The sequence below is a fragment of the Mobula hypostoma genome, chromosome X2 (assembly GCF_963921235.1).
Source record: "Mobula hypostoma chromosome X2, sMobHyp1.1, whole genome shotgun sequence".
NCBI classification, from domain to species: Eukaryota; Metazoa; Chordata; class Chondrichthyes; order Myliobatiformes; family Myliobatidae; genus Mobula; species Mobula hypostoma.
The window spans coordinates 47,658,974-47,685,107 of NC_086129.1; the positions used below are offsets into that span (position 1 = coordinate 47,658,974).

At 40.9% G+C, this 26,134-nt stretch overlaps 1 protein-coding gene across 9 annotated transcripts in view; it reads right to left on the bottom strand.

Moving 5' to 3' along the window:
* sik3 (SIK family kinase 3) overlaps positions 1–26,134 on the bottom strand; it is a 482,160-nt gene that overhangs the window by 119,434 nt on the left and 336,592 nt on the right. For 8 of the 9 annotated variants that reach the window (XR_010016690.1, XR_010016689.1, XR_010016692.1 and 5 more), the window contains exons 7-10: positions 14,525–14,643; positions 12,564–12,674; positions 12,126–12,269; positions 1,350–1,427 (exon numbers count right to left, since the gene is read on the bottom strand). Coding sequence is in view for 5 of the 9 variants with exons in the window: in XM_063038656.1 (XP_062894726.1) it covers positions 1,350–1,427; positions 12,126–12,269; positions 12,564–12,674; positions 14,525–14,643 (452 nt within the window). In the remaining 4 variants the exon portion in view is untranslated. The remainder of the gene's footprint in view (positions 1–1,349; positions 1,428–12,125; positions 12,270–12,563; positions 12,675–14,524; positions 14,644–26,134) is intronic. The other variant, XR_010016691.1, reaches the window with a different exon arrangement.

The window sequence follows — 26,134 nt, forward strand, 5'->3', positions numbered from 1 at the left end:
AATGGTAATTGCTTCTTTGCTTTACGACATTCCGGCTTACGAACCATTTCAAAGGAACGCTGTACCTTCAGATGCGGGGGGGGGGGGGGCCACCTGTATAACATAATTGATCATCACCTATTACAATATCAAAATATTTTCACATAAAAAAGGCCATGGCACCAAGAAACTAATGAATCTACTTAGATATGTCAGACATAAAAATGTAAAATTCTTGGTACGTAAAGAGAAAGCTAAAAAGGGAGGAAGAAGATTTTTAAATTTCATCAAAGGCTGATGGTATCCGGCCAAGAACAGCATTTCTGCCACATCCAACAGCCCATGACAGAGTGGTGGTCGTCTGCCTTAAACCACTGCAGTACATATGGCAAAGTTACTCCCACATTGCTGTTAGATATCCAATTCAGAATCTTGATCCAGTAATTAGGTAATTCCAATATATTTCTAAGTCAGATGGGGGTGGGACACAGGAGGATAAGTTGCCAGGATGATTTTCCCAAGTCACTGTTACTCTTGACTATGGGAGAAAAGTGCCATAAAAGTTGTGTTGAACTGGAAAGGGAATTTTGTACATGGTAAATACTGTGGTAACAGTACATTCTTAGTGGAAGGGTTTAACTTACAAATAGATGGGTAAAGGATCAATTAAGCAGATGTATTGTTCTGGATGGTGTTGAAATTCTTGAGTGTTAGAACAGTATTCATTCTGAAAATTAATGATTATTCTGTCACATTCCCTTTGTGTAGCTTGTAAATAAAGAAAATGTTTTGAGAAGTCAAGTGAGTCTCGCTCACTACAGAACATTCAGCCTCTGAACCCTTCCTGTCACAAAGGCGTTCATTCATGAGACTGGTCTGGTCAAGATTTTGGGAATATTCCTATAATTTCATGACAAGAGGTGAGATTATCTTATGGTGGAGATAATCGTTGCTTGGTCTTTGAGAATTGTTCATCTAAATGGCCTTTTCTCTTCAGACGTTCTTATGTAATTTTTACTTTTTTTGTCAAAATCCAAAATTTTGGTCACTGGTCAATTCTACTGACGATCAATAAAAGAAAGCTAACACATGTGATTGCTGTTATAACAAATATAAAGACCTTTCAATAAGGTAATCCATGACCAATAAACCTGTTTATTCATAACAGTGAAGCTTTGTGAATTTTTCAATTTCTTTATATACATGAAAGAAAGAATCAAGCATTTCATCAAGATAACTCAATTAATTCCAAGATTTTTCAATATTATGCAAGTATGGGTAACACTGGAAGAAAATGTTCAATGACTCAATAGCAGAGCAGTAAGTATTTATCATAAAACATTCAATGATGCAAAACAGTCATAACTGACCTGCACTATCTGGTTCTCTGGATTGATGAGCTGTACCTGTGGCACATTCAGACTTAATGTGTTACCTGTCTGCTCAGTCTGATGGATTGATCATAGGAAAAACAGAAAAGAAGCAGTCAGTTCCTCCACACTGTAAACCTACACGAAAGTAAAACGATTTCATATCTAAAGACTTCAGTTCAGCTACCTGTGAAAACACTAGCTTTAAAGTACAATGGACAGATAACAACTGAACAATGATGAACAAGGCAGAGATGCAGTCCACAAAAAAGGCAAGGACTTATGAATTAAATGGCACAAAGGAAGAGTACGATTGATAAAGTAAAAAAAAATCTCAGTGAAAGAAAACAAATACTCCTTTACAAAAGAACAATGCTGACAAACGGAAAGTATATATACGGAGCGTATAACTCAGTCAAGGAAAAATTCGTGGTACGCTCCCTCACCTGTGGCCCTCTGACCCTCAACACAGGTGCCCGTCAGGGCTGTGTCCCAAACCCCCTCCTTTACTGTCTGTATACTCATGACTGTGTCGCCACCCACAGCTCCAATCTGCTGATTAAATTTGCTGATGACACTACACTGATTGGCCTAATCTCAAATAATAACGAGGCAACCTACAAAGAAGTCACCACCCTGACACAGTGGTGCCAAGAAAACAACCTCTCCCTCAATGTCGCAAAAACAAAGGAGTTGGTTGTGGTCTACCGAGAGAATGGAGACAGGCTAACCCCTATTGACATCAATGGATCTCGGGTTGAGAGGATGAACAGCCTTAATTTCCTCAGCATAAACATCACTGAGAATCTTACAAGATTACACACCAGCCGTGTGGTGAAAAAGGCACAACAGCACCTCTTTCACCTCAGACAGTTAAAGAAGTTTGATATGGGCCCCCAAATCCTAAGAACTTTCTACAGGGGCATAATTGAGAGCATCCTGACTGGCTGCACCACTGCCTGGTATGGGAACTGTACTTCCATCAATCACAGGACTCTGCAGAGAACAGTGTGGACAGCCCAGCCATCTGTAGTTGTGAACTTCCCACTATTCCGGACATTTACAAAGACAGGTGTGTTAAAAGGGCCCGAAGTATCATTGTCATGGTTGAGTTGTACCTCTCTTTATTTTAGAAAACTGTTTCAAAAAGCAAAAGGAAACTGCAGATGCTGTAAACTTTTAAATAGACACAGCAAATACAGGAAAGACTCGGGCAGTGTCTGAAAAGAGAAAGCCAGAGTTAATGTCTCATGATGATGACCTTTCATCAGTTCTGATTCTGTGAGGTCACTGACCTGAAATTTTAACTCTGTTCCTCTTTCAACAGATCAGTGCCTTACCTGCTGAATCTTTCTCAAACTTTCATTTTCATTATTCTATTCTTTATTGATCTCTGTTGATATTTTGCACATTGATTGCTGTACAATGACTTTCCATCATAAAAAACACTAATATAGGAATTATGTTTTAGCAATCTGACATAAAAAAAACCTTAAGTCAATTAGTTGGATCCAAACAGGGAGTGAATTCAAAAATCAGAGGTGCAAAGGGACTTGGGAGTCCCAGTGCAAGATTCCCTAAATGTTAACTTGAAGGTTGAGTTGGTAGTAAGGAAGGGAAATGCAATGTTAGCCTTCATTTTGAGAGGACTAGAATATAACAGGAAGGATGTATTGTTGAGATTTTATAAGGCACTGGTCAGATCGCATTTGGGGTATTGTGAGCAGTTTGGGTACATTTAAAATTCGTGATTGGTCAGCATGCCTAAGGTTACAGGGAGAAAGCACGAGAATGGGGTTGAGAAGGAAAATACATCAGCCATGATGGAATAGCAGAACAGACTCAATGGGCTGAATGGCATAATGGGAAGAAATCCATCAATGATCACAAACGCTAACAGTCTGTGAATGAACTAGCCACTTTTATACTTACACACCTATATTTGTTTTCAAATACCAGAGAAACTGAAGGTGTTGAAATATTTCACAGCGCACAATCATTACATTATTAGACTAGCAACCAGAGGACTGAATATTGATCCAGAGGAGAGTCTTAATTTATATGAAAATTCAAGTATAGAATCAGAGAAAACCTACAGCACAATACAGGCCCTTCGACCCACAATGCTGTGCCGAACATGTACTTCCATTAAAGATTACCTAGGGTTACGCATAGCCCTCTATTTTTCTAAGCTCCATGTACCTATCTAGGAGTCTCCTAAAGGACCCTATTGTATCTGCCTCCACCATCGTCGTCGGCAGCCCATTCCACGCACTCAACACTCTCTGCGTAAAAAACTTACCCTTGACATGTCCTCTGTACCTACTTCCAAGCACCTTAAAACTATGCCCTCTCGTGTTAGCCATTTCAGCCCCGGGAAAAAGCCTCTATCCACACGATCAATGCCTCTCATCATCTAATACATCTCTATCAGATCACCTCTCATCCTCCGCTGCTCCAAGGAGAAAAGGCCGAGTTCACTCAACCTATTCTCATATGGCGTGCTCCTCAATCCAGGCAACATCCTTGTAAATCTCCTTTGCACCCTTTCTATGGTTTCCACATCCTTCCTGTAGTGAGGTGTCCAGAATTGAGCACAGTACTCCAAATGGGGTCTGACCAGGGTCCTATATAGCTGTAACAATACCTCTCAGCTCTTGACTCGATCCCACAGTTGATGAAAGCCAATGTACCGTATGCCTTCTTAACCACAGAGACAACCTGCGCAGCAGCTTTGAGTGTCCTATGGACTCAGACCCCACGATCCCTCTGATCCTCCACACTGTCAAGAGTCTTACCATTAATACAATATTCTGCCATCATATTTGACCTACCAAAATGAACCACCTCACACTTAACTGGGTTGAACTCCATCTGCCACCTCAGCCCAGTTTTGCATCCTATCAATGTCCCGCTGTAACCTCTGACAGCCCTCCACACTATCCACAACACCCCCAACCTTTGTGTCATCAGCAAATTTACTAACCCATCCCTCCATTTCCTCATCCAGGTCATTTATAAAAATCACCAACAGAAGGGGTCCCAGAACAGATCCCTGAGGCACACCACTGGTCACCGACCTCCATGCAGAATATGACCCATCTACAACCACTCTTTGCCTTCTGTGAGCAAGCCAATTCTGGATCTACAAAGCAATGTTCCCTTGGATCCCATGCCTCCTTACTTTCTCAATAAGCCTGGCATGGGGTACCTTATCAAATGCCTTACTGAAATCCATATACACTACATCTACTGCTCTACCTACATCAATGTGTTCAGTCACATCCTCAAAAAATTCAATCAGGCTCGTAAGGCACGACCTGCCTTTGACAAAGCCATGCTGACTATTCCTAATCATATTATACCTCTTCAAATGTTCATAAATCTTGCCTCTCAGGATCTTCTCCATCAACCTACCAACCACTGAAGTAAGAACAACTGGTCTATAATTTCCTGGGCTATCTCTACTCCCTTTCTTGAATAAGGGAACAACATCTGTAACCCTCCAATCATCCGGAACCTCTCCTGTCCCCACTGATGATGCAAAGATCATTGGCAGAAGCCCAGCAATCTCCTCCCTCGCCTCCCACAGTAGCCTGGCGTACATCTCATCCAGTCCCAGTGATTTATCCAACTTGATGTTTTCCAAAACCTCCAGCACATCCTCTTTCTTAATGTCTATATGCTCAAGCTTTTCAATCCACTGTAAGTCATCCCTACAATCGCCAAGATTCTTTTCTGTAGTGAATACTGAAGTAAAGTATTCATTAAGTACCTCTGCTATCTCCCCTAGTTCCATACACACTTTTCCACTGTCACACTTGATTGGTCCTATTCTCTCATGTCCTTTCCTCTTGCTCTTCACATACTTGTAGAATGCCTTGGGGTTTTCCTTAATCCTGCTCGCCAAGGTCTTCTCATGGCCCCTTCTGGCTCTCCTAATTTCATTCTTAAACTCCTTCCAGCTAGCCTTATAATCTTCTAGATCTCTATCATTACCTAGTTTTTTAAAAATCTTTTGTAAGCTTTTCTTTACTTCTTGACTAGATTTTCAACAGCCTTTGTACACCACATTTCCTGTACCCTACCATCCTTTCCCTGTCTCATTGGAATGTACCTATGCAGAACATCACGCAAATATCCCCTGAACATTTGCCATGTTTCTGCCGTACATTTCCCTGAGAACATCTGTTCCCAATGTATGCTTCCAAGTTCCTGCCTGATAGCTTCATATTTCCCCTTACTCCAATTAAACACTTTCCTAACTTGTCTGTTTCTATCCCTCTCCAATGCTATGGTAAAGGAGATAGAATTGTGATCACTATCTCCAAAATGCTCTCCCACTGAGAGACCTGATGCCTGACCAGGTTCATTTCTGAATACCAGATCAAGTACAGCCTCTGTTCTTGTTGGCTTATCTACATATTGTGTCAGGAAACCTTCCTGAACACACCTAACTAACCCCACCCCATCTAAACCCCTCACTCTAGGGAGATGCCAATCAATATTTGGGAAATTAAAATCTCCCACCTCGACAACCTTGTTATTATTACACCTTTCCAGAATCTGTCTCCCTATCTGCTCCTCGATGTTCCTGTTACCACTGGGTGGTCTATAAAAAACACCCAGCAGAGTTATTGACCCCTTCCTGTTTCTAACTTCCACCCACAGAAACTCAGTAGACAATCCCTCCAAGACTTCCTCCTTTTCTGCAGCCGTGACACTATCTCTGATCAACAGTGCCACACCCCTACCTCGTTTGCCTCCCTCCCTGTCCTTTTTGAAATATCTAAAGCCTAGCACTCTGAGGCTACGTCCACACTAGACCAGATAATTTTGAAAATGCTGGTTTTGCGTAAAAACGATAAGTGTCCACACCAGGCATTTTTGAAAATTCCTCCATCCACATTAACACGGGTATTTGGGCGAATCTCCTACTGGGCATGCGCAGGACACATCTACAGAAAGCAAGCGAAGATGAAATGGTATACTTGGTGCGCGTTTGTCCAGTTACAGACTAGAAAAACTTAAAAAGAAATTGCCAAACGATGGACAGCTGTTGGCTCTCGCGCAGGAGGACTTAAAGCTAAAAAAAAAACTGGAGCGTATGGAGGCAACTGACAGGGAGTTCACGGACAGTATGACCCAGCTGACGACAAACATTGAAAAACTGGCCAACTCTGTTGCAGAGGGATTTGCAATGATGAAGAATATGATGGCTCTCCCCCAGTACTTTTCACTGCCACAATACCAGCCTCCCAGCCACTACAATAGCTACACATACGGACACACAGACCCCCAGGTGGCCCCACCAGCATCTACCCCACTCCCACAGAGGGGTCACCCTGGAAACATTTCCTACAGCCATAGTCTCTCCACCACTGAAAGGGATGACAGCTACAACTAAGTGCAATAAGGCTTGTTACTGGGCAAAAGTGAAATTTGCTGTTACCTCATTTGTTTGCCTTTACTTTTGCCATGTCTTTGTGTAGTATTTTGCTGTATTTAACACGAGGTACTGGGCAAAAGTGATTTTATTTTTACCTGAGTAAAAGTGAAACTTACAATTTTCCTTTTTTGGTCTTAACATTTTCACGTCTATGCCAAACATAAGCTACTACTTACTTTGGAAGTAGTGATAATTGCATCTACAGGTGTCCCCGCTTTTCGAACGTTCGCTTTACAAAACCTCGCTGTTACGAAAGACCTCCATTAGTTACCTGTTTTTGCTAACAGGAGGTGTTTTCACTGTTATGAAAAAAGGCAGTGCGTGTAAAAAGCAGCGCGTGATAAAAGGCAGCGCGCCGCACGCCCCGAGCAGCTAAGCTCCCCCTCAAGAACGGCATTCCAGCTGGCATTGCTTAAACACGTGCCCGTGAGCAGCCGTTTGCAAGATGAGTTCTAAGGTATCAGGAAAGCCTAAAAGAGCTCGTAAAGGTGTTACACTGAATGTAAAACTAGACATAATTAAGCGTTTCGATCGTGGTGAACGAAGTAAGGACAAAGTAAGTTTGGCTTGTGGAAGTTGAGGAAGATGATGTTGAAGAGGTTTTGGCATCCCATGACCAAGAACTGATAGATGAAAAGCTGATGCAATTGGAAGAGGAAAGGATAACAATCGAAACCGAATGCAGTAGCGAATGGACCTAAAGTGAAGTCGTCCAGGAACTGAACGTGAAGCAACTGCATGAGATTTTCGCGGCAATGATTGCAGAAAAGTACGACTTTAATTTTGAAAGGGTACGTTGGTTTAGGGCATATTTGCAAGATGGTTTGAGTGCTTACAAAGAACTGTATGATAGAAAAATGCGCGAGGCTAAGTAGTCAAGCATACTGTCGTTTTTCAAGCTTTCCACATCAGCCACAGCAGACAACGAACCTCGACCTTCGACATCGAGGCAGGCAGACATAGAAGAAGATGACCTGCCTGCCCTGATGGAAACAGATGATGATGAGATGACACCCCAGTGTCCCACCACCCCAACCCCCAGGCCGCAGACCGATACATTGCCGTGGAGAATGCAGCTGTAGCCGGGATGCACCCAGCACATCTTTAAGAAAAAAAGCCGAAATAAACAAGCTAATTAATTAGGTGCCGCCCGGCACGTAAATCTCGGCCCAGATCAGAGGCAACTGCCCATTGCATCGCCTCTGATCTGAGCCGACACTTATGTGCTGGGCAGCACCTAATTAATTAGCTTGTTTATTTCAGCTTTTTTCTTAAAGATGTGCTGGGTGTGTGCCGGCTACCACTGTACTGCTGCATTCTTCGCGGATCGGCGGCCTGGAGGTTAGGGACCACTGCACCACCCCAGCCTCCGACAACTCAGCCTAACACACCATCATCAGTGTGCTCGGCGCTGTCTTCCCAATTCCGGTAAGTGATACTACACTGTACATACGTTATTTCTACTTTATATAGGCTGTGTATTTTTATGCATTATTGGGTATGATTTGGCAGCTTCATAGCTTAAAGGTTACTGGAGAGAGTGTTTCTGCCTAGAGCGATTGCGTGAAATTTTCGCTACAGAGGACAGTACGGCAATGATTGTGGAAAAGTATTTCTACTTTATATAGGCTGTGTATTTATCATATCATTCCTGCTTTTACTATATGTTACTGTTATTTTAGGTTTTATATGTTATTTGGCATGATTTGGTAGGTTATTTTTTGGCTCTGGGAATGCTCACAAATTTTTCCCATATAAATAAATGGTAATTGCTTCTTCACTTTACGACATTCCGGCTTACGAACCGTTTCACAGGAACGCTCTACCTTCGGATGGCGGGGGAAACCTGTATTGAATGTTTGCACAAGCAATACATTAATAAAGCACCTTGTTAAATGTATAAAACATGTCTACATCAGTGTTACCTTGTATTTCCATACAATGTTACATTAGGCTGTTACACATCTATTGTCAGATATTGTTGTTGTGGTGTTGGAGGTTGCGTTCAAGAAAACAATGAAATGCCGCGCTGCTGGCACGTCATGACAGCGTTTTTAAAAAGAGCTGGGGTTACCCCGTACACACTACACCAGCCATTAGGCGTTTTCAGATTTATTCACTCTGGAGAGCGTTTTTGAAAAGCTCTGTTTGCGGGGGAAGAAAACATCATTTCAGTGTGGACGCAGAGTCAAAACAAAGAGAAAAAGCTTCGGTTACCGATTTATAGTCATAGTCATACTTTATTGATCCCGGGGGAAATTGGTTTTCGTTACAGTTGCACCATAAATACTAAATAGTAATAAAACTATAAATAGTTAAATAATAATATGCAAATTATGCCAATAAATTATGAAATAAGTCCAGGACCAGCCTATTGGCTCAGGGTGTCTGACCCTCCAAGGGAGGAGTTGTAAAGTTTGATGGTCACAGGCAGGAATGACTTCCTATGACGCTCTGTGTTCCATCTCGGTGGAATGAGCCTCTGGCTGAATGTACTCCAGTCTATTGTGGACATAGCCTAAGAAGCCATTCCTACCCCTGAGCCATCCAAGTCTCTGTAATGGCCACAACACCATAGCTCCAAGTACCGATCCACACTCGTAAGCTCATCCGCTTTGTTCATGATGCTTCTTGCATTAGAATAGACACATCTCAAACCATCGGTCTGAGCGCATCCCTTCTTTATCACCTGTCTATCCACCCTCTCGCACTGTCTCCAAGCTTTCTCTATTTGTGAGCCAACAGCCCCTTCCTCCGTCTCTTCAGTTCAGTTCCCACCCCCCAGCAATTCTAGTTTAAACTCTCCCCAATAGTCTTAGCTAATAAAGTGGCCACTGAGTTCATGCATGCAAGAGTAATGAATACATTTTCAAAACTAAAAATGCTCTCCAGAATAGTTTACCATACAGTCAAAGTGAAAAACAATGAATTCAATACTTTCTCATAGAATTGTAAGATTTTTAAAAATTGACTCAAAAATAATTAATGTGTGATAGGATCACAAATCTTTAACTGCTTTAAAATCTATTATATGGGTTAGGAAACCGAGTAAGTGATACAAATCTACGATACACAGCGCTCACTTAATTTTTTCTAAACACCATGTCAGTTTTTTCTTTGAGAATGCATTCAAATGCTTCCACAAAAATGTATGATCTTAGAATTTCACACCACCCTCTCTTTGCACGTAGACTCAGTGGAACTTCTACTTTCAAGTGAGATAAATGGGTAGATCAGCCTTAAATCAACTTTTCAAACTTCATTAAACCCAGAAAATTGGTTGAAATATCTGATTTTGTCTGCAGATGGGAACTTTTGATGTGCTAAGTAGCAATTATTGTGAATGGTCCCAAGAGTTTTCTGAACATTTTCTGTAACTACAAAATTTCCATTAACTCCTAAACTCCAAAAAATACATTCTAGCAAATGTACACAGCTATTTCCAAAGCAACCATTTTCAAACAAAACTCATCTAGAAAGTCAATCAATTTGCATCCAATTGTTATGCATAAATAGTGCCTCAAATCATTTTAACCCAGGTTATGTCGTTCTGGTTATCACTTACTAGTGAAGTAACACCCATCATGTAATTGGACCCAGCACTGCATTCTTTTCATGCTGGTGCAACATATGTATTCCCGCACCCCTGCCCCAACAGCAAACTATGTCACAACTTGCACGATGTTCTTACTCATATTGATTGGATCTTGAGTGCAGCCTACAAATGTAGCTGCACAGTTACAGAAGTTGAACAGTCTGACAACATGTAGCTTTTTCCCATTACTTAAGAGACAGTAGATCACACACTTCAGAACTCATTGCAAGCCATGAAAACAACTTCAGAAATCCACTGTGTACACAGACTAATGGTGTGTGCTTTCTCCAGCAGTTATACACTTTCAATAGATGCTTCAGTTGGGGTTTCTCTGGCAGTAACCTACTACGAGAGCTATTATTATGGAAATGATAGTCAGATTGGGTGAGTAGGAAACCTTAGAGTAGGAGGTAGAGACATTCTCACTTGCGAATTCCTAAGGGTGAGCTTCAGTATTTGCCTAGCTGGTTCAGAAACTTCATTGTTATGTATCATGTTCTGCACAAACCTGCAATCCAAGACAGCTGCCTGCACTGGAGTACGATTAACATGTAAACTTGGAGCACAAGGGTCATGAATCATAGGCTGAAGAATACCAGGAACAGAGAACACAGTTGCTGTCAGGGGAAATCTCAGTAGAATGCTACCAGTCTCATCAGCCTATGAAGCAGAGGCGGCAGGCACTGACTTTACAGACAATAAAGTACTCTTTGATTGAGAGGTACTTTCCATAAAACACATACATTTGGGCATGTTGTCTAAGAAGAATTAAGTCCCTTTAATTTAAACAAATAAGTCCTAAATGATCTTGACGGGGTGGAAGCAGGGAGAATCTTTTTTAAAAAGATAATCTATAATTAAAGGTTACTGTTTTAAAAACAAGGGATTGCCACAAAAAAAAACTATTGCTCAGTGCGTGATGAACCTTTGGAACTTATTGCCACACAGTTATGAAAGTAGAATATTTGAATGTCTTTATGACAGTGTTGAGTAAACCAGCCATGCTTTGAACCATTCTAGTTAATCTTCACTACACACAGAACATAGAATAGTACAGCACAGTACAGGCCCTTTGGCCCACAATGTTGTGCCAACCCTTAAACCCTGCCTCCCATATAACCCCCCACCTTAAATTCCTCCATATACCTGTCTAGTAGTCTCTTAAATTTCACGAGTGTATCTGCCTCCACCACTGACTCAGGCAGTGCATTCCACGCACCAACCACTCTCTGAGTAAAAAACCTTCCTCTAATATCCCCCTTGAACTTCCCACCCCTTACCTTAAAGCCATGTCCTCTTGTATTGAGCAGTGGTGCTCTGGGGAAGAGGCACTGGCTATCCACTCTATTTATTCCTCTTATTATCTTGTACACCTCTATCATGTCTCCTCTCACCCTCCTTCTCTCCAAAGAGTAAAGCCCTAGCTCCCTTAATCTCTGATCATAATGCATACTTTCTAAACCAGGCAGCATCCTGGTAAATCTCCTCTGTACCCTCTCCAATGCTTCCACATCCTTCCTATAGTGAGGTGACCAGAACCAGACACAGTACTCCAAGTGTGGCCTAACCAGAGTTTTATAGAGCTGCATCACTACATCGCGACTCTTAAACTCTATCCCTCGACTTATGAAAGCTAACATCCTGTAAGAAATTTCATATTAACTTGTTCAAAGATGATAATGTAACATTGATGAAAATTTGTCACGAGTCTATGGAATTCCCTGCATTTTACCTGGACGTTTGCAGGTGACTGAAAGGGCATAGAGCGAGGAACACTTGGCGGTGCAGAGATACGCAATGTCTTATGCCGCTTCAGTTTGTCACACAGCAGACTGTAAATTGCATTAAATTGATCATAGGCATCTGTCTTCAATGACTAGAAATAAAAGTAAAGCCAGAGTTAAACTGACCTGCATAAAAACTGATTGAAAAACATTATCAATTTACTCTTCTGTATGCAGCATTAAAAAGGCTTTGTTTTGACCATGATACCTACCAACGGTAATTGATTACTTGCAAACTGGTTGGCAACTCAATCAAAATATCAATGATGACATAGGAAATTAAATAACGCACAACAAAAATGATCAAAGATAAGAATTCACATTAAAAATTGAATAACTGCATACACTTTGGACAATACAAAAACACAATAGGAGACTCACAGTACCTGTAGTGTGCGTTCTCTTTCCAGACCCAATTCCGCCATGTACATGAGCACCTGTTCATTCAGAGGCTCTGTTTTAATCTCTACTTTGACCTGCTTGGATTCTGTTATTAACTATGAAAAGCAATAACATAATTAAAACATTTTGCCTTCAACTTTACAGCATTTTGCATTTTAAAAAATTAAATGGAATTTTTATCTGTGTTCAGGATGCATAAAACTAATAGTTAATTAACATCAGTCATTTGTAAACGAAGTTTTAAATTTGAATCATCCAGATGTAAAATGACACAATCACTCAATTTCACTACAGATTTCAATTTGAGATTTTTTATAGCACTTTACAACTCTTTAGGACTACCCACATAACAGTCAATTAACTACTTTGAAATACATTAATTTGGTAATATAAGCAAATGTTCACAGCAAATCAGTGCATAGCATGGTAAAAGGGATCATTCTTATTTCTGATTTAGAAATCTATGCATTTTGCACTGTCATTCATGCAGTGCATTACAACAGCATTGTCATCTTTCAAATCAGAACACAAGAGACCAGACAGTCCTTATGAAGAAGGGATGCTCATTGCCCCTTTGTCAATATTTATCCTTCAACCACTACTAAAAACCTCTAATTTATTTGTCTGCTGTACCTTACAGTAAGCAAAATGGTTGCCATGTAACAGTGATCTAATTTCAAGTAACTGGCTATGATACACCCAGGAGTGTCCTGAAGCTGTAATAAGTACCATAGAAGTACAGACATTTTTCTAGTTCATTTGATTTTGGTAAGATTGAATGAAAGGTGAATGTCATGCAGGACAATGAGAGACCTCTTGTACTCCAATCTCTGATCTTATTTGATGACAGCATCTCCAACAACTTCTGATCTACACTGAAGCATCAGCCTTAGTTTCACTCAAGAACATTTTTAGAGACAAGATACAATACCAAAGTGTTTCTATTTCCATCACTGACAACATTGGCACTCATTATTCAAGCCTGATGTCCTGGATGTGAAAAAAGTCCTCATCTTTATAACCCATAATGTGTATTAAACAACATATCATTCAAGTAAAGCCTACTTGCTTTCCTCACCCACCATTAATGAACAGGGACTTCAAACAGCAGTTTTTCCATTCTAAGTTTATGGATTCTGACATCAGCTGTAGTGGTTGTAACATCATGGTTAATAACAACTAAATCAATAAGACTTTCAAGTAAAAGCTGAAACTATTTAGTGAAAAAAAATGGGGAAAAAATGCCTCAGTGCACTGGCAGCAGAACAGTGAAACACATGGGATCCATACCCACCTCCACTGATTTTGTCACAAGGCTTTGAACTTTCATTATATTTACAGATTTGGAAAAGGTTTTTTTTTAAAACAGAGGTGTAATTAAAATAAAGAAGTCCAAAATTGCAATTTCACCTTCATATGTAAAGAAGTGATTCTACCTTGACTGAGACATTGTTGTGATGAGCCACAAAAATGTGATGTTTCACTTTAAGGAAAATAAATCAATTTAATTGTCAAACTTTCTTGTTATAGTACATTTTGCCAGATAGTACACAACTGTCAGATCAAGAAGTAATCTGTGACAGGTTTCCTTTTCAATAATAGAGTTTTTTTTTGAAGTGTCGGCTTTTGGAATGGGAGAGAAGAGATTGAGGGACACAGTCCTTGTGGAGTTTGCATATTCTCTGTGCAATTGTGTGCATTTCCACTGGATGCTCTAGTTGCTCTTGGGCAAGTGAAATGCTTACTAGAAATTACCCTCTAGTGTAGGTAAATGGCTGAAGAATTAAGAAGAACTTGTTGGGTATGTGCAAAAGAACAAGTTGCAGGGAAAGAAGAGGGGGAAAATAGGACTGATGGGATTGCTTTGCTTAAACCTAATAAGGACCTGATGGGCCGATTGGGCTTCCTTCTACAGAATAGTAGGCAGGCACTGAATTATGCTCACCCGGTCAAACTCTGGATCTGGTTCCCCTATTTTCATCCACTTATGTTTGCAGATTTGTTCCACAGACAAGCGTTTGCTTGGGTCTAGCACAAGCATATGTCGAATCAAATGTTCACATTCTGAAAAGAAATAAGTGTAATCAGCAACCAGACCAACACATGTAAGCTTCAGTTGTTTTGTGGATGAGGTTTAAAACTGTACAAAGTACTATTACATTATAGTAAACAAACAATTAAAATACTTTAAATAAAAATGCTACCTTATTTGGTAGATATAAGCATATGCTTTGAGGAATTTTAAAGCATTAAGCTGATTTTTCCACAAATTCTCTTCTCATATTATAAAGAACCCATTGATACAAGGGACAATTTAAACTAGGATTATTTTGTAAAGATGCATACCATATAAGTAACTTGTTACGGGATCCAGTGGCCAAAAGACTGTTCCTCACCATTTTAATGTCATTAAAACAACACTGTGTGTCACCCCAATGAGTTAATGAAAATCGCATTAAAAAAATCAAAATTTTCAAGTGCAACAGCATTTTGGAGTAACAGTGCTCAAAAACTAATTTAAAGTACAAGTAAATTTACTATCAAAGTACATACAGTAGAATCAATGGAAAACTACACACAAAGATGTACAGACAGATGGATAGATACGTACATACATAATATTGAGAAAATGAGTTGTAGGATCCTTGAAAGTGAGTCCATAGGTTGCAGAATCAGTTGAGCGTTGAGGTGAGTGAAGTTATCCACTTTGGTTCAGGAGTCTAATGATTGAGGGGTAATAACTGTTCCTGAACCCACTCATATGGGCCTCAGGAAACAGATAAAAGTTTCCCCTCCTTGAGTGAGAAGTCTGCATGCCCTCCTTAATTCAGCAGTGAGAAACAGACTGTGAAATATGGTAGAATTCAGCAGCAGTAGCTTGTAATAATTCTAGGAAGCTAATAGTAATTGGGATCCTAAACTCTTGAGCAGGGCAGATCAGATGCATTTGGGGCTGCATTTGAAATCATAAAAGATCAGGGAATTCAATGAGGGCAAACTATGAGGTTTGGATTCACAAAATATCTCTTGAGAATTACTCTTGAGAAAGTAAGAACTATCATTTGTCAGACCAGTGAGATCGAGAAAACTTTTAAGTGTACTGTAATTCTTAGGAGATTTTTACTACAAAAGAAATGTGTTAAGAAAATCAACAAAAAACTGTAGGAAAATGAGAAGACAAATTTCATAGCAGACAGTAAGACAAAAGAGCTGATTGTGGACTTCAGGAAGGGCAAGACCAAGGAACACATACCAATCCTCATAGAGGGATCAGAAGTGGAGAGAGTGAGCAGTTTCAAGTTCCTGGGTGTCAAGATCTCTGAGGATCTAACCTGGTCCCAACATATTGATGCAGTAATAAACAAGGCAAGACAGAGGGTATACTTTATTAGGAGTTTGAAGAGATTTGGTATGTCAACAAATACACTCAAAAACTTCTATAGATGTACTGTGGGGAGCATTCTGACAGGCTGCATCACTGTCTGGTATGGGGGGAGGGGGTCTACTGCACAGGACCGAAAGAAGCTGCAGAGGGTTGTAAATTTACCTCAGCTCCATCTTGGGTACTAGCCTATAAAGTACCAGGACATCTTCAAGGAGTAGTGTCTCAGAAAGGCAGTGTCCATTATTAAGGACCTCCAGCACCCAGGATATGCTCTCTTCTCACTGTTACCATCAGGTAGGAGGCACAGAAGCCTGAAGGCACACACTCAGTGATTCAGGAACAGCTTCTTCCCCTCTGCCATCTGATTCCTAAATGAACACTGAACCCTTGGACACTACCTCACTTTCTTTTAATATATAGTATTTCTGTTTTTTGCACGATTTTTAATCTATTCAATATATGTATACTATATAAAGTATACCGAATAAGATTTACTTTATTTTTCTTCTGTTTTTTTTATTATTATTGAACTGCTGCTGCTAACTTAACAAATTTCACGCCACATGCCAGTGATAATAAACCTGATTCTGGTTCTGATTCTGAGGAAATATCCACAAAATTATATTAATCCAGATAATTGGATTTTCAACACAAAAGTACCATTCTTGTTTTATGAGCTGGGTATATGAACTCCTCGTCCAAAAAAAATCTAATCAACCACAATAACAAATTTATTTTGCATGTTATTCATAAAAATTCAATGTCTATGATGAAAACTGATGAAAATGATGTATAAATATATTTAATTCCAGCTGCAGGATTCCAACTTAAAAGGTTTGACAGTTAATTGCTACGTGGCCACTGCATGAACACTAAATGACAATAGGGTGGAACCTTGTGCAGTGTAAACTGAGTGAGAACCTTGCAATCGCATGTACACCGCAAAATTGAGAAGTCTAAGCAGTTTATAATAAAAACAAAACTTCCGTTTCTTTTTAAATGTAATGCATTAAACATTAATGCCATAATACAGAAACTGAGCTGCAATCTATAAATTTACATTGGTTTATTATTCTCCAGGTCCACAAAAATACATCGTCTACCTATTAAAATTATTCAGTATTGCAAAATAACCTACATAACGGCAAAGGGAGATCAGATTATACATCTCAAAATTAATTTTACCTTACAATACATCTGGTAGCCACCAAATAATTTAATAACTTGAGGTCTTGGCACTTCAAGGAATCCCGAGTGCCAAATGGGATCAGTAAACAACAAATAGCTGTCTAATATCTAACATAAACATAAGAAGGATTGCTAATACTGGAAATCCAGACCAACACACTCAAAATGTTGGAGGAACTCAGCAAGTCAGGCTGTATCTATGGAAATGAATAAACAGTCAACAATTCAGGCCGAGACCCTTCTTCAGGAATGGAAAGGAAGGAGGAAGATGCCAGAATAAAAAGGTGGGAAGAGGGGAAGGAGGCGAGCTGGAAGGTGAAGCTTGGTAAGCGGGAAAGGTAAAGGGCTGGAGAGTAAAGAATCTGATAGGAGCAGAGAGTGGACCACAGGAGAAGGGAAGGAGTGGGGGATCCAGGGAGAGATGACAGGTGAGTGAGAAGAGGTAAAGAGGCCAGAATGGGGAATAGAAGAAGAGGGGAGGGGTAAGGAAGTATTATTTACTGGAAGGAGAATTCAACGTTCATGCCATCGGGTTGGACCCTATGCAGGCAGAATATAAGATGTTGCTCCTCCACCCTGAGGGTGGCCTTATCTTGGCACAAAAGGAGGCCATGGATCAACATGTCGGAATTAAAATGTTTGGCCACCAGGAAGTTCAGCTTTTGATGGATGGAGCAGTGGGTGCTTGACGAAGCGGTCCCCCAATTTACGACTGTTTCCAACAATGTAGAGGAGACCATGTCAAGAGCACCTGACACAATAGATGACCCCAGCAGATTCACAGGTGAAATGTTGCCTCGCCTGGAATGACTGTTTGGATCCCTGAGTGGAGGTGATGGAGGAGGTGAGTGGGCAGGTGTAGCACTTTGGCTGCTTGAAGGGATAAGTGCCGGGAGGGAGATCAGTGGGGAGGGACGAATGGACAAGAGAACCACAAAGGAAGTGATCCCTGTGGAAAACTTGGAGCGGGGGGGGGGGTGTAAAGCTATGTTTAGTGGAAGGATCCTTTTGGAGATGGCGGAAATTGCGGAGGATGATGTGTTCAAAGCAGAGGCTCGCGGGGTTGTAGGTAAGGACAAGAGGAACTCTATTTCTGTTAAGGCGGAGGAAAGATGGGATGAGCGCGGATATTCAAGAAATGAAGGAGATTCGAGTGAGGGCAACACTTACAGTAGAAAAATGGAAACCTCATTCTTTGAAGGAGGAGGACATCTCTGATGTCCTGGAAAGGCAAGCCGCATCATGAGAACAGATGCGGAGATGAAGAAACTGAGAAAAGGAAATAGCATCTTTCCAGGAGACAGGGTGGGAAGAGATACATCAAGATAACTGTGGGAATTGGTAGGTTTATACAAGATGTCTGTTGACAGTTTGTCTCCAGAGATGGAGACAAAGAGATCCAGAAAGGGAGGGAGGTGTCAGAAATAGACCAAGTGAATTTAAGGCAGGGTGGAAGTTAAAGGCAAAATAGATGAAATTAATGCGCTCAGCATGGGTACATGAAGCAGCACCAATGCAGTCATCAATATAGCAGAAGAAAAGCTGGGGGAGCATTACCAGAAAAGACTTGGAACATGCACTGTTCTACATAGCCAATGAAGAGGCAGGTATAGCTGGGGCCCATGCAGGTGCCCATGGCTACTTCTTGAGTCTGGAGAAAGTGGGAGGAGCCGAAGGAAAAATTGTTGAGGGTGAGGACCAGTTCTGCCAGATGGGTGGTGGTGGAGGAAAACTGGTTGATTCTTTTGTCAAGAAAGAAGTGGAAAGTTTTGAGGCCTTCTTGATGGGGATAGAAGTGCTTAGGGACTGAACATCCATGGTGAAAGTGAGGTAGTCAGGGCCAGGGAATTGAATGTTACTGAGGATACTGAAGGCATGAGAAGTGACATGGATGTAGGTGGGAAGGGACTGAACCAAGGGGGATAGAATGGAGTCTTGGTATGATGACAGTTCAGTGGGGCAGGAGCAGACAGAAACAATAGGCCTACCTGGACAGTCAGGTTTCTGGGCCTTGGGTTAGAGGCAGAAGCAAGCAGTCCGAGGTAAGGGAACGAATAACTATGTGCTTTCAGATCTCAAAATGCATTTCGTAGTTCTAAAACGCTACCTGTCTGGGCTACCAATTAAAATATATACTTCAGGTCTGCATCTGAAATAATTAGTCAAACTGATCTCCCCTGCTCTTGAAGCAACATAAATAATCATGAAAGCACATAAAAAATAATTTCTTATTTTTAGTAGGAACACGTTTCATATTCAGGTTTTAGTAGTACAACGGTAATCAGTGTCCTCTTAATTCTTCGAATTAGGTCTGAATACAGCACAGAAAGGTATAATGAATACCCTTTGTAACTGCTATCTAGAATGCAGTATCAGCATTTTCAATGATCACAGGGACAATCAAAACCTTCTAGAGATAGAAGCACCTATGTGTGCACATACATACTGTACATTCACGTATATTTAACCAGAGTTACTTTCAGAATATTAACAATTTATTTTGTTGTATAATAGATTACAAACTACAATAAAAGTTCACTCACTTTGTTTAGTGCATGTTACATTCTACGTCTATTCCTTCACTGTTTACAAGTTAGCTAATTATGAGCTTGTGTGCAAATGTTCTTTTAAGTGATTGAGCAGCAGTGATGGATAGCAACTCAGAGAATTCAGAGCACAAGGCTAATGAAGATACATCAAGGAAAAAAGTCAGTAGCTGAATTCACTGTGGGCTTGGTTCTTTTGCAGCTGAAGTACAAGAGACTTAAACAGAATCAGAATCATGTTTATTATCACTGACATGTCATGAAATGTGTTGTTTTTGTGGCAGCAGCACAATGCAAGACATAAAAGATTGTTATAAGTTACAACGAAAAGTCAAATGAACACTTTACTTTTACATCATGCTACTGCATGATGCCATCTCCAATTAAGAAACAGTCCATCCTGATGCATTTCAAATCAAAGTCAGAGACTTCTACTAGGCTTGTTTGAAGAAAGCCCTGCCCAATTACCATCAGCATATAACCTATAGCACCAGAGGTCCCCACATACTCGAACACAGTTATACAAAGATAAAGAACGCCTACTGTTCTTGCCCAGACTGCATTTTGGTAAATCGGATCACTTGGCTGTCCTTCTCCTATCTGCTTACAGGCAGAGGCTAAAGAGCAAAGCTCCAGAGATTAGGACAACAAAGAAGTGGTGGTGAGAGTTAGAGGAGCGGCTGGCTATGGGATTGCTTTGAGTCAGTGGACTCGCTCATGTTCAAGTGCTCATGTAGCGATCTGAATTAATACACCATGGTTGTAATATACTTCAAAACAGTTGTAGACAAGTGTGTTGCCACTAAATCATTCAGAGTCTTCCCCAACCAGAAGACCTGAATGAACCATGAGATCTGAAATCTGCTGAGAGCCAGATCGGAAGCATTCAGTCTAGTGACCAAGAAAGCTACACGAGGTTCAGGTACGATCTCTGGAAGGCTATCTCTTGGGCAACATAGAAATTCCAGCCCAAACTTGAGTCAACGAAGGATGCTCGACAGTTGTGGCAGGGCTTGAATACTATCACCTCTTATAAAATTGAATCAAGTGACATGGGGGACAGCAGGGCTTCGCTTCCAGATGAGTTCAATGACTTCTCTGCTTGCTTTGACCATCAAAACATGGAAGAACCATCACAAACTCCCACATCCCCCAATGATCCTATGATTTCAACCTCTGAAGCCAACAAGTGAGCTGCCTTCAGGAGGGTGAACCCATGGAAAGTATCTGGCCCAGGTGGGGTACCTGGCCACATACTAAAGACCTGTGCTGATTAACTAGCTGGTGTGTTCACTGAGATCTTTAACGTCTCGCCTCGACAGTGTGTGCTACCAACCTGCTTCAAGCAGGCTCCAATTAAGAAAAACGTGGTGACCTGCCTCAATGACGATCACCCAGTAGCTCTTACATCCACAGTGAGGTTGGTGATCAACTCCTGCCTGAGAAGTGACTTAGATCTGCTCTAACTTGCCTACAGGAGCAACTGATCCACAGCAGATGCCATAACATTCGCTCTTTACTCAACCCTGGAACATCACGATAGTAAAGATGCATACATCAGGAGCTTTTTTTAAAAAAATAATCAACTACAGGTCAACATTCAATACTATCATCCCCTCAAACCTAATCAATAAGCTCCAAGACCTTGGCCTCAATACCCCTTCTGCAATTGGATCCTCAATTTCCTCACTTGTAGACCACAGTCAGTTCAGACTGGCAACAACATCTCCACGATCTCCATCAGCGCAGGTGCACCACAAATTCTATACTTAGCCCACTGCTCTACTCGTTTTACACTTATAACTGTGTGGCTAAGCACAACTCCAATGCCTTATATCAAGTTTGTTGATGACACTGCTATCATAGGCCAAATCAAAGGTAGTGATGAATCAGCTTATAGGAGGGAGATTGAAAATCTGGCCGAGTGGTGTCATTTTCACAACCTCTCACTCAGTGTCAGCAAGACCAAGGAACTAATTATTGACTTCAGGAGAAGGAAACTAGAGGTCCATGGGCCAATCTTCACTGGAGAGTTAACAACTTTAAATTCCTGGTGCTATTATTTCAGGAGATCTATCCAGGGCCCAGCACACAAGTGCAATTACAAAGAAAGCATGGCAGCACCTCTACTTCGTAAGGAGTTTCCAGAGATTTGGTCTGATATCTAAAACTCTGACAAACTTCTATAAGCTGTGTAGTGGAGAGTATATTAACTGGCTGCATCACAGCCTAGTATGGAAACACCAATGTTCTTGTACAAATAATTCTACAAAAAGCAGTGGATACGGCTCAGTCCATCACAGGAAAAATCCTTCCAACCACTGAGCACATCCACATGAAATGCTGTCTCAGGAAAGCGGCATCCATCATCAGAGGGGCACCCACCCCCCAGGACATTCTCTTCTCACTGCTGCCATCAGGAAGAAGATACAAGGGCCTTAGAACTCACACCACCAGGTTCAGGAAGAGTTACTACTCCTCAACCATTAAGCCCTTGAACAAAGGGGATAACCTCACTCAACTTCACTTTCCCCATTACTGAAATGTTCCCACAATCTATGGACTCAATTTCAAGGCTCTTTATCTCATGTTTCAATATTTATTCATAGAGGGATCAGAAGTGTAGAGAGTGAGCAGTTTCAAGTTCCTGGGTGTCAAGATCTCTGAGGATGTAACCTGGTCCCAACATATTGATGCAGTTATAAAGAAGGCAAGACAGTGACTATACTTCATTAGGAGTTTGAAGAATTGGCATGTCAACAAATACACTCAAAAACTTGTATAGATGTACCGTGGAGAGCATTCTGACAGGCTGCATCACTGTCTGGTATGGGTGGGTCTACTGCACAGGACCGAAAGAAGCTGCAGAGGGTTGTAAATCTAGTCAGCTCTATCTTGGGTAGTAGCCTACAAAGTACTCAGGACATCTTCAAGGAGCGGTGTCTCAGAAAGGCAGCGTCCATTATTAAGGATCTCCAGCACCCAGGGCATGCCCTTTTCTCACTGTTACCATCAGGTAGGAGGTACAGAAGCCTAAAGGCACACATCAAGCGATTCAGGAACAGCTTGTTCCCCTCTGCCATCCGATTCCTAAATGGACATTGAACCCGTGAACACCACCTCACTTTTTAATATATATTATTTCTGCTTTTGCATGATTTTTAATATATTCCATATACGTATACTGTCATTGATTTACTTATTTACTTATTATTTTCTTCTTCTCTATTATGTATTGCATTGAACTGCTGCTGCTAAGTTAACAAATTTCATGACACATGCCGGTGATAATAAACCTGATTTTGATCCTGATTTATTGTTTCTTCTTTTTGCATTTGCACAGCTTGCTGCCTTCTGCCCTCTGGTTGAAGCCCTAGTTTGGCAGTCGTTCATTGATTCTGTTATAGTTACTATTCTATAGATTGTTGAGAACGCCCATAAGAAAATGAATCTCACAGTTGTATATGCTGACACATATATACTTTGATCATAAATTTACTTTGAACTTTGCTGACCCCCTCAATGAGAACTGGTGTGTGTCTCCTGACTTCCTCTTCCTGAAGTTCACAATCAATTCTTTAGTATTGCTGATGTTGAATGCAAGGTTGTTGTTGTGACACCACTCAATCCACTGGGCTCTCTTACTCTACGCTTCCTCATCACAATCTAAGATCCTGTCAACAACGGTGGTGTCACTGGTGAATTTATAGATGGCATTTGACCTATGCCCAACCGCATAGTCATGAGTGCAGAAACAATAGAGCAGTGTGCTAAGTACACAGCCTTGAGGTGTGCCTGAGTTGATTGTCAGCGAGGTGAAGATGTCATAAACAATCTGCACTGTGGTCTCCCGATCAGAAAGTCAAGGAGTCAGTTGCAGATAGAGGTACAGAGGCACAGGTTTTGAAACTTGTTGATTTGTACTGAAGGTATGATGGTGCTGCATGCCAAGCTGTTATCAATAGTGCTGTTGTCCATGTAGTCCAAGGCTGAGTGGAGAGCCACTGAGATTGCATTTTCTATAGACCTGCTGTGGTGCAGCGGGTCCAGGTCCTTGCTTAGGCAGAATTTAAATCTAGCCATAACCAACCTCTCAAAACACTTCATCACAATAGATGAGAGTGCTACTGGATGATAGTCATTGAGGCAGCTCACCCTGCTCTCTTGGGCAATGGTACAATTGACTGCCTCACAGGCTTTCTTCATAGAAATGCCATAATTGGCAACTGCTGCTCGTGGCTCTTTGTACAGAACATTACTGGCAAAGATTAATATGTAAGCCACAGTCTAGACTATTGCAGGTATCCAAATTCTTCTCTAATGGCTAGTTGTACTTCTCCTCCAACTAAGTTCAAACCAGCAAGTTGTTCCAACTAACTACTGTGTCCACCTGTGTACTATGCAATCAAGTACTGAATATAGCCTAAATATATCCTCTGGGACCTCACCTGTGCTCCTTTAGCCACAAGCATGGTCCAAAAACTAGAGAACATCAAAGATGTTCCTATGTTTAAGAAGGGCAATAGAGGAAAATAAGGAAATTATAGGCCTTATATTAGTGATAGGAAAGCTTTTCAAGAAGATTATTAGGAATAGGACCCACTTGCTTCTGGGAAGTTTGTGTGGGGGTGGTCATGTCCAAGAGGATTCTGGGAAGGCGACTGATGGTAGCAGCTCAACGAATGCTAGTAAAAGTTTCGACAAAGTCCCTCATGGTAGGCTGATCCAGAAGATTAAGAGATCCATGGACAGTGGCAGATTAGATTCAAAATTGGATTGGCCATAGAAGACAAAGGGCAGTAGTGAATGGCATGTTATTCTGAATGGAGGTCTGTGACCAATGATACTAGGCAAGGATCAACGAACGGGCCTCTTGTGCTTGACCCACTGAGTTCCTCCAGCACATTGTTTATGGTTTCTGACAGCACTGAGAAGGGTGGAGGTGAAATGATAAGGAAGTTTACCATTATGAACGTTTATCTTGAGATAAACAATGCAGAATTATTTCCTGGATTCAAAGCCAGCCAGTATAGTACAGTAAATATTTTCATCGAGAAAACACAAAAGCATAAGAAATAGAAGGAAGAATATTGCACACACATTCTTGAGCCTGCTCAGACATTAAGAAATCATGGCTGATCCCTGTATCTCAAATCCATTTGCCTGTCTGTTCCCCATGTCCTTGAATTCCCTGCTGTGGCCCCACTTATTCCAGCTGTGAATTTACTTTACTGATACATATTTACAATAGTGTGTATCATATGATATTGATACTTTGGAGATCCAAAAATTCATAATCGCCTTTGACAAAAACTTGCCCTCATCTTGGTGCCAAATGGTCAAACATTTATGTTGAATCATATTTCTGAATCCTCCCAGGAGACAAAACAGCCTCTCAGCATTTGTCCTGTTAATTCCTTGGAATAATTAATTTACCTCTCAGTTTTGTAAGCACTGAATAGAATGAAAGGCCAATCCCGCTCAATCTCTCCTTCCAGAATCCAGGGATCACAGGAGTGAATTTGAACTTCAAAGCCAAAACAGTTTTTTAAAAAATTTTTTCGGAAAGGAAACAAAATAGCACAGAATACTACAAGTGCAGAATGGCAACAAGAATTATTATATCTAAACCCAACATGATCTCCAACTAAAGACGCAAATTTTTTGGAATATTTATTTAATTAAGGAACCAAATGGTCTAAGTAATTATGGAATTGCACTATCAGGAATTTCTAGAAGTTAGAGAATGGATACACTCAGTGGCCACCTTATTAGGAACACCTGTACATCTGCTCATTAATACAAATATTTAATCAGCCAATCAATGTATAAGGTCATGCAGACATGGTCAGGAGGTTCAGTTGTTGTTCAGACCAAATATCAGAATGGGGAAGAAATGTGATCTAAGTGACTTTGACCATGGAATGATTGTTGGTGGCAGATGGGGTGGTTTGAGTATCTCAGAAACTGCAGATCTCCTGGGATTTTCACACACAACAGTCTCTACAGAATGCTGCAATAAACAAAAAACATCCAGCGAGCAGCAGTTCTGTGGGTGAAAACGCATTGTTAATGAGTGAGGTCAGAGGAGAATGGCCAGACTGGTTCACGCTGACAGGACGGCGACAGCAACTCAAATAACAGCATGTTACAATCGTGGTGTCCAGAACAGCACCTCAAGTGTGACAAAGAGACTTTTGGCAAAAGTGCTGGAGAACAGAAAAGAAAAATTACAAACAAGAATAAAATGTTGGTTGGAACAAAGGAAAGGAAGAGTAGAACAGCTTTCAATGTAACTGGATGCAAATCCCAGAGTTGCTGAAGATTTTGTTTTGGAACTATTTGTGCTACATATGTAATCAAAGATTGGTACCCAAACTTTCAGATGATGCTAGAAAAGAAAGCATACAAAATTCTAATGAGTAAAGAGTTTTAA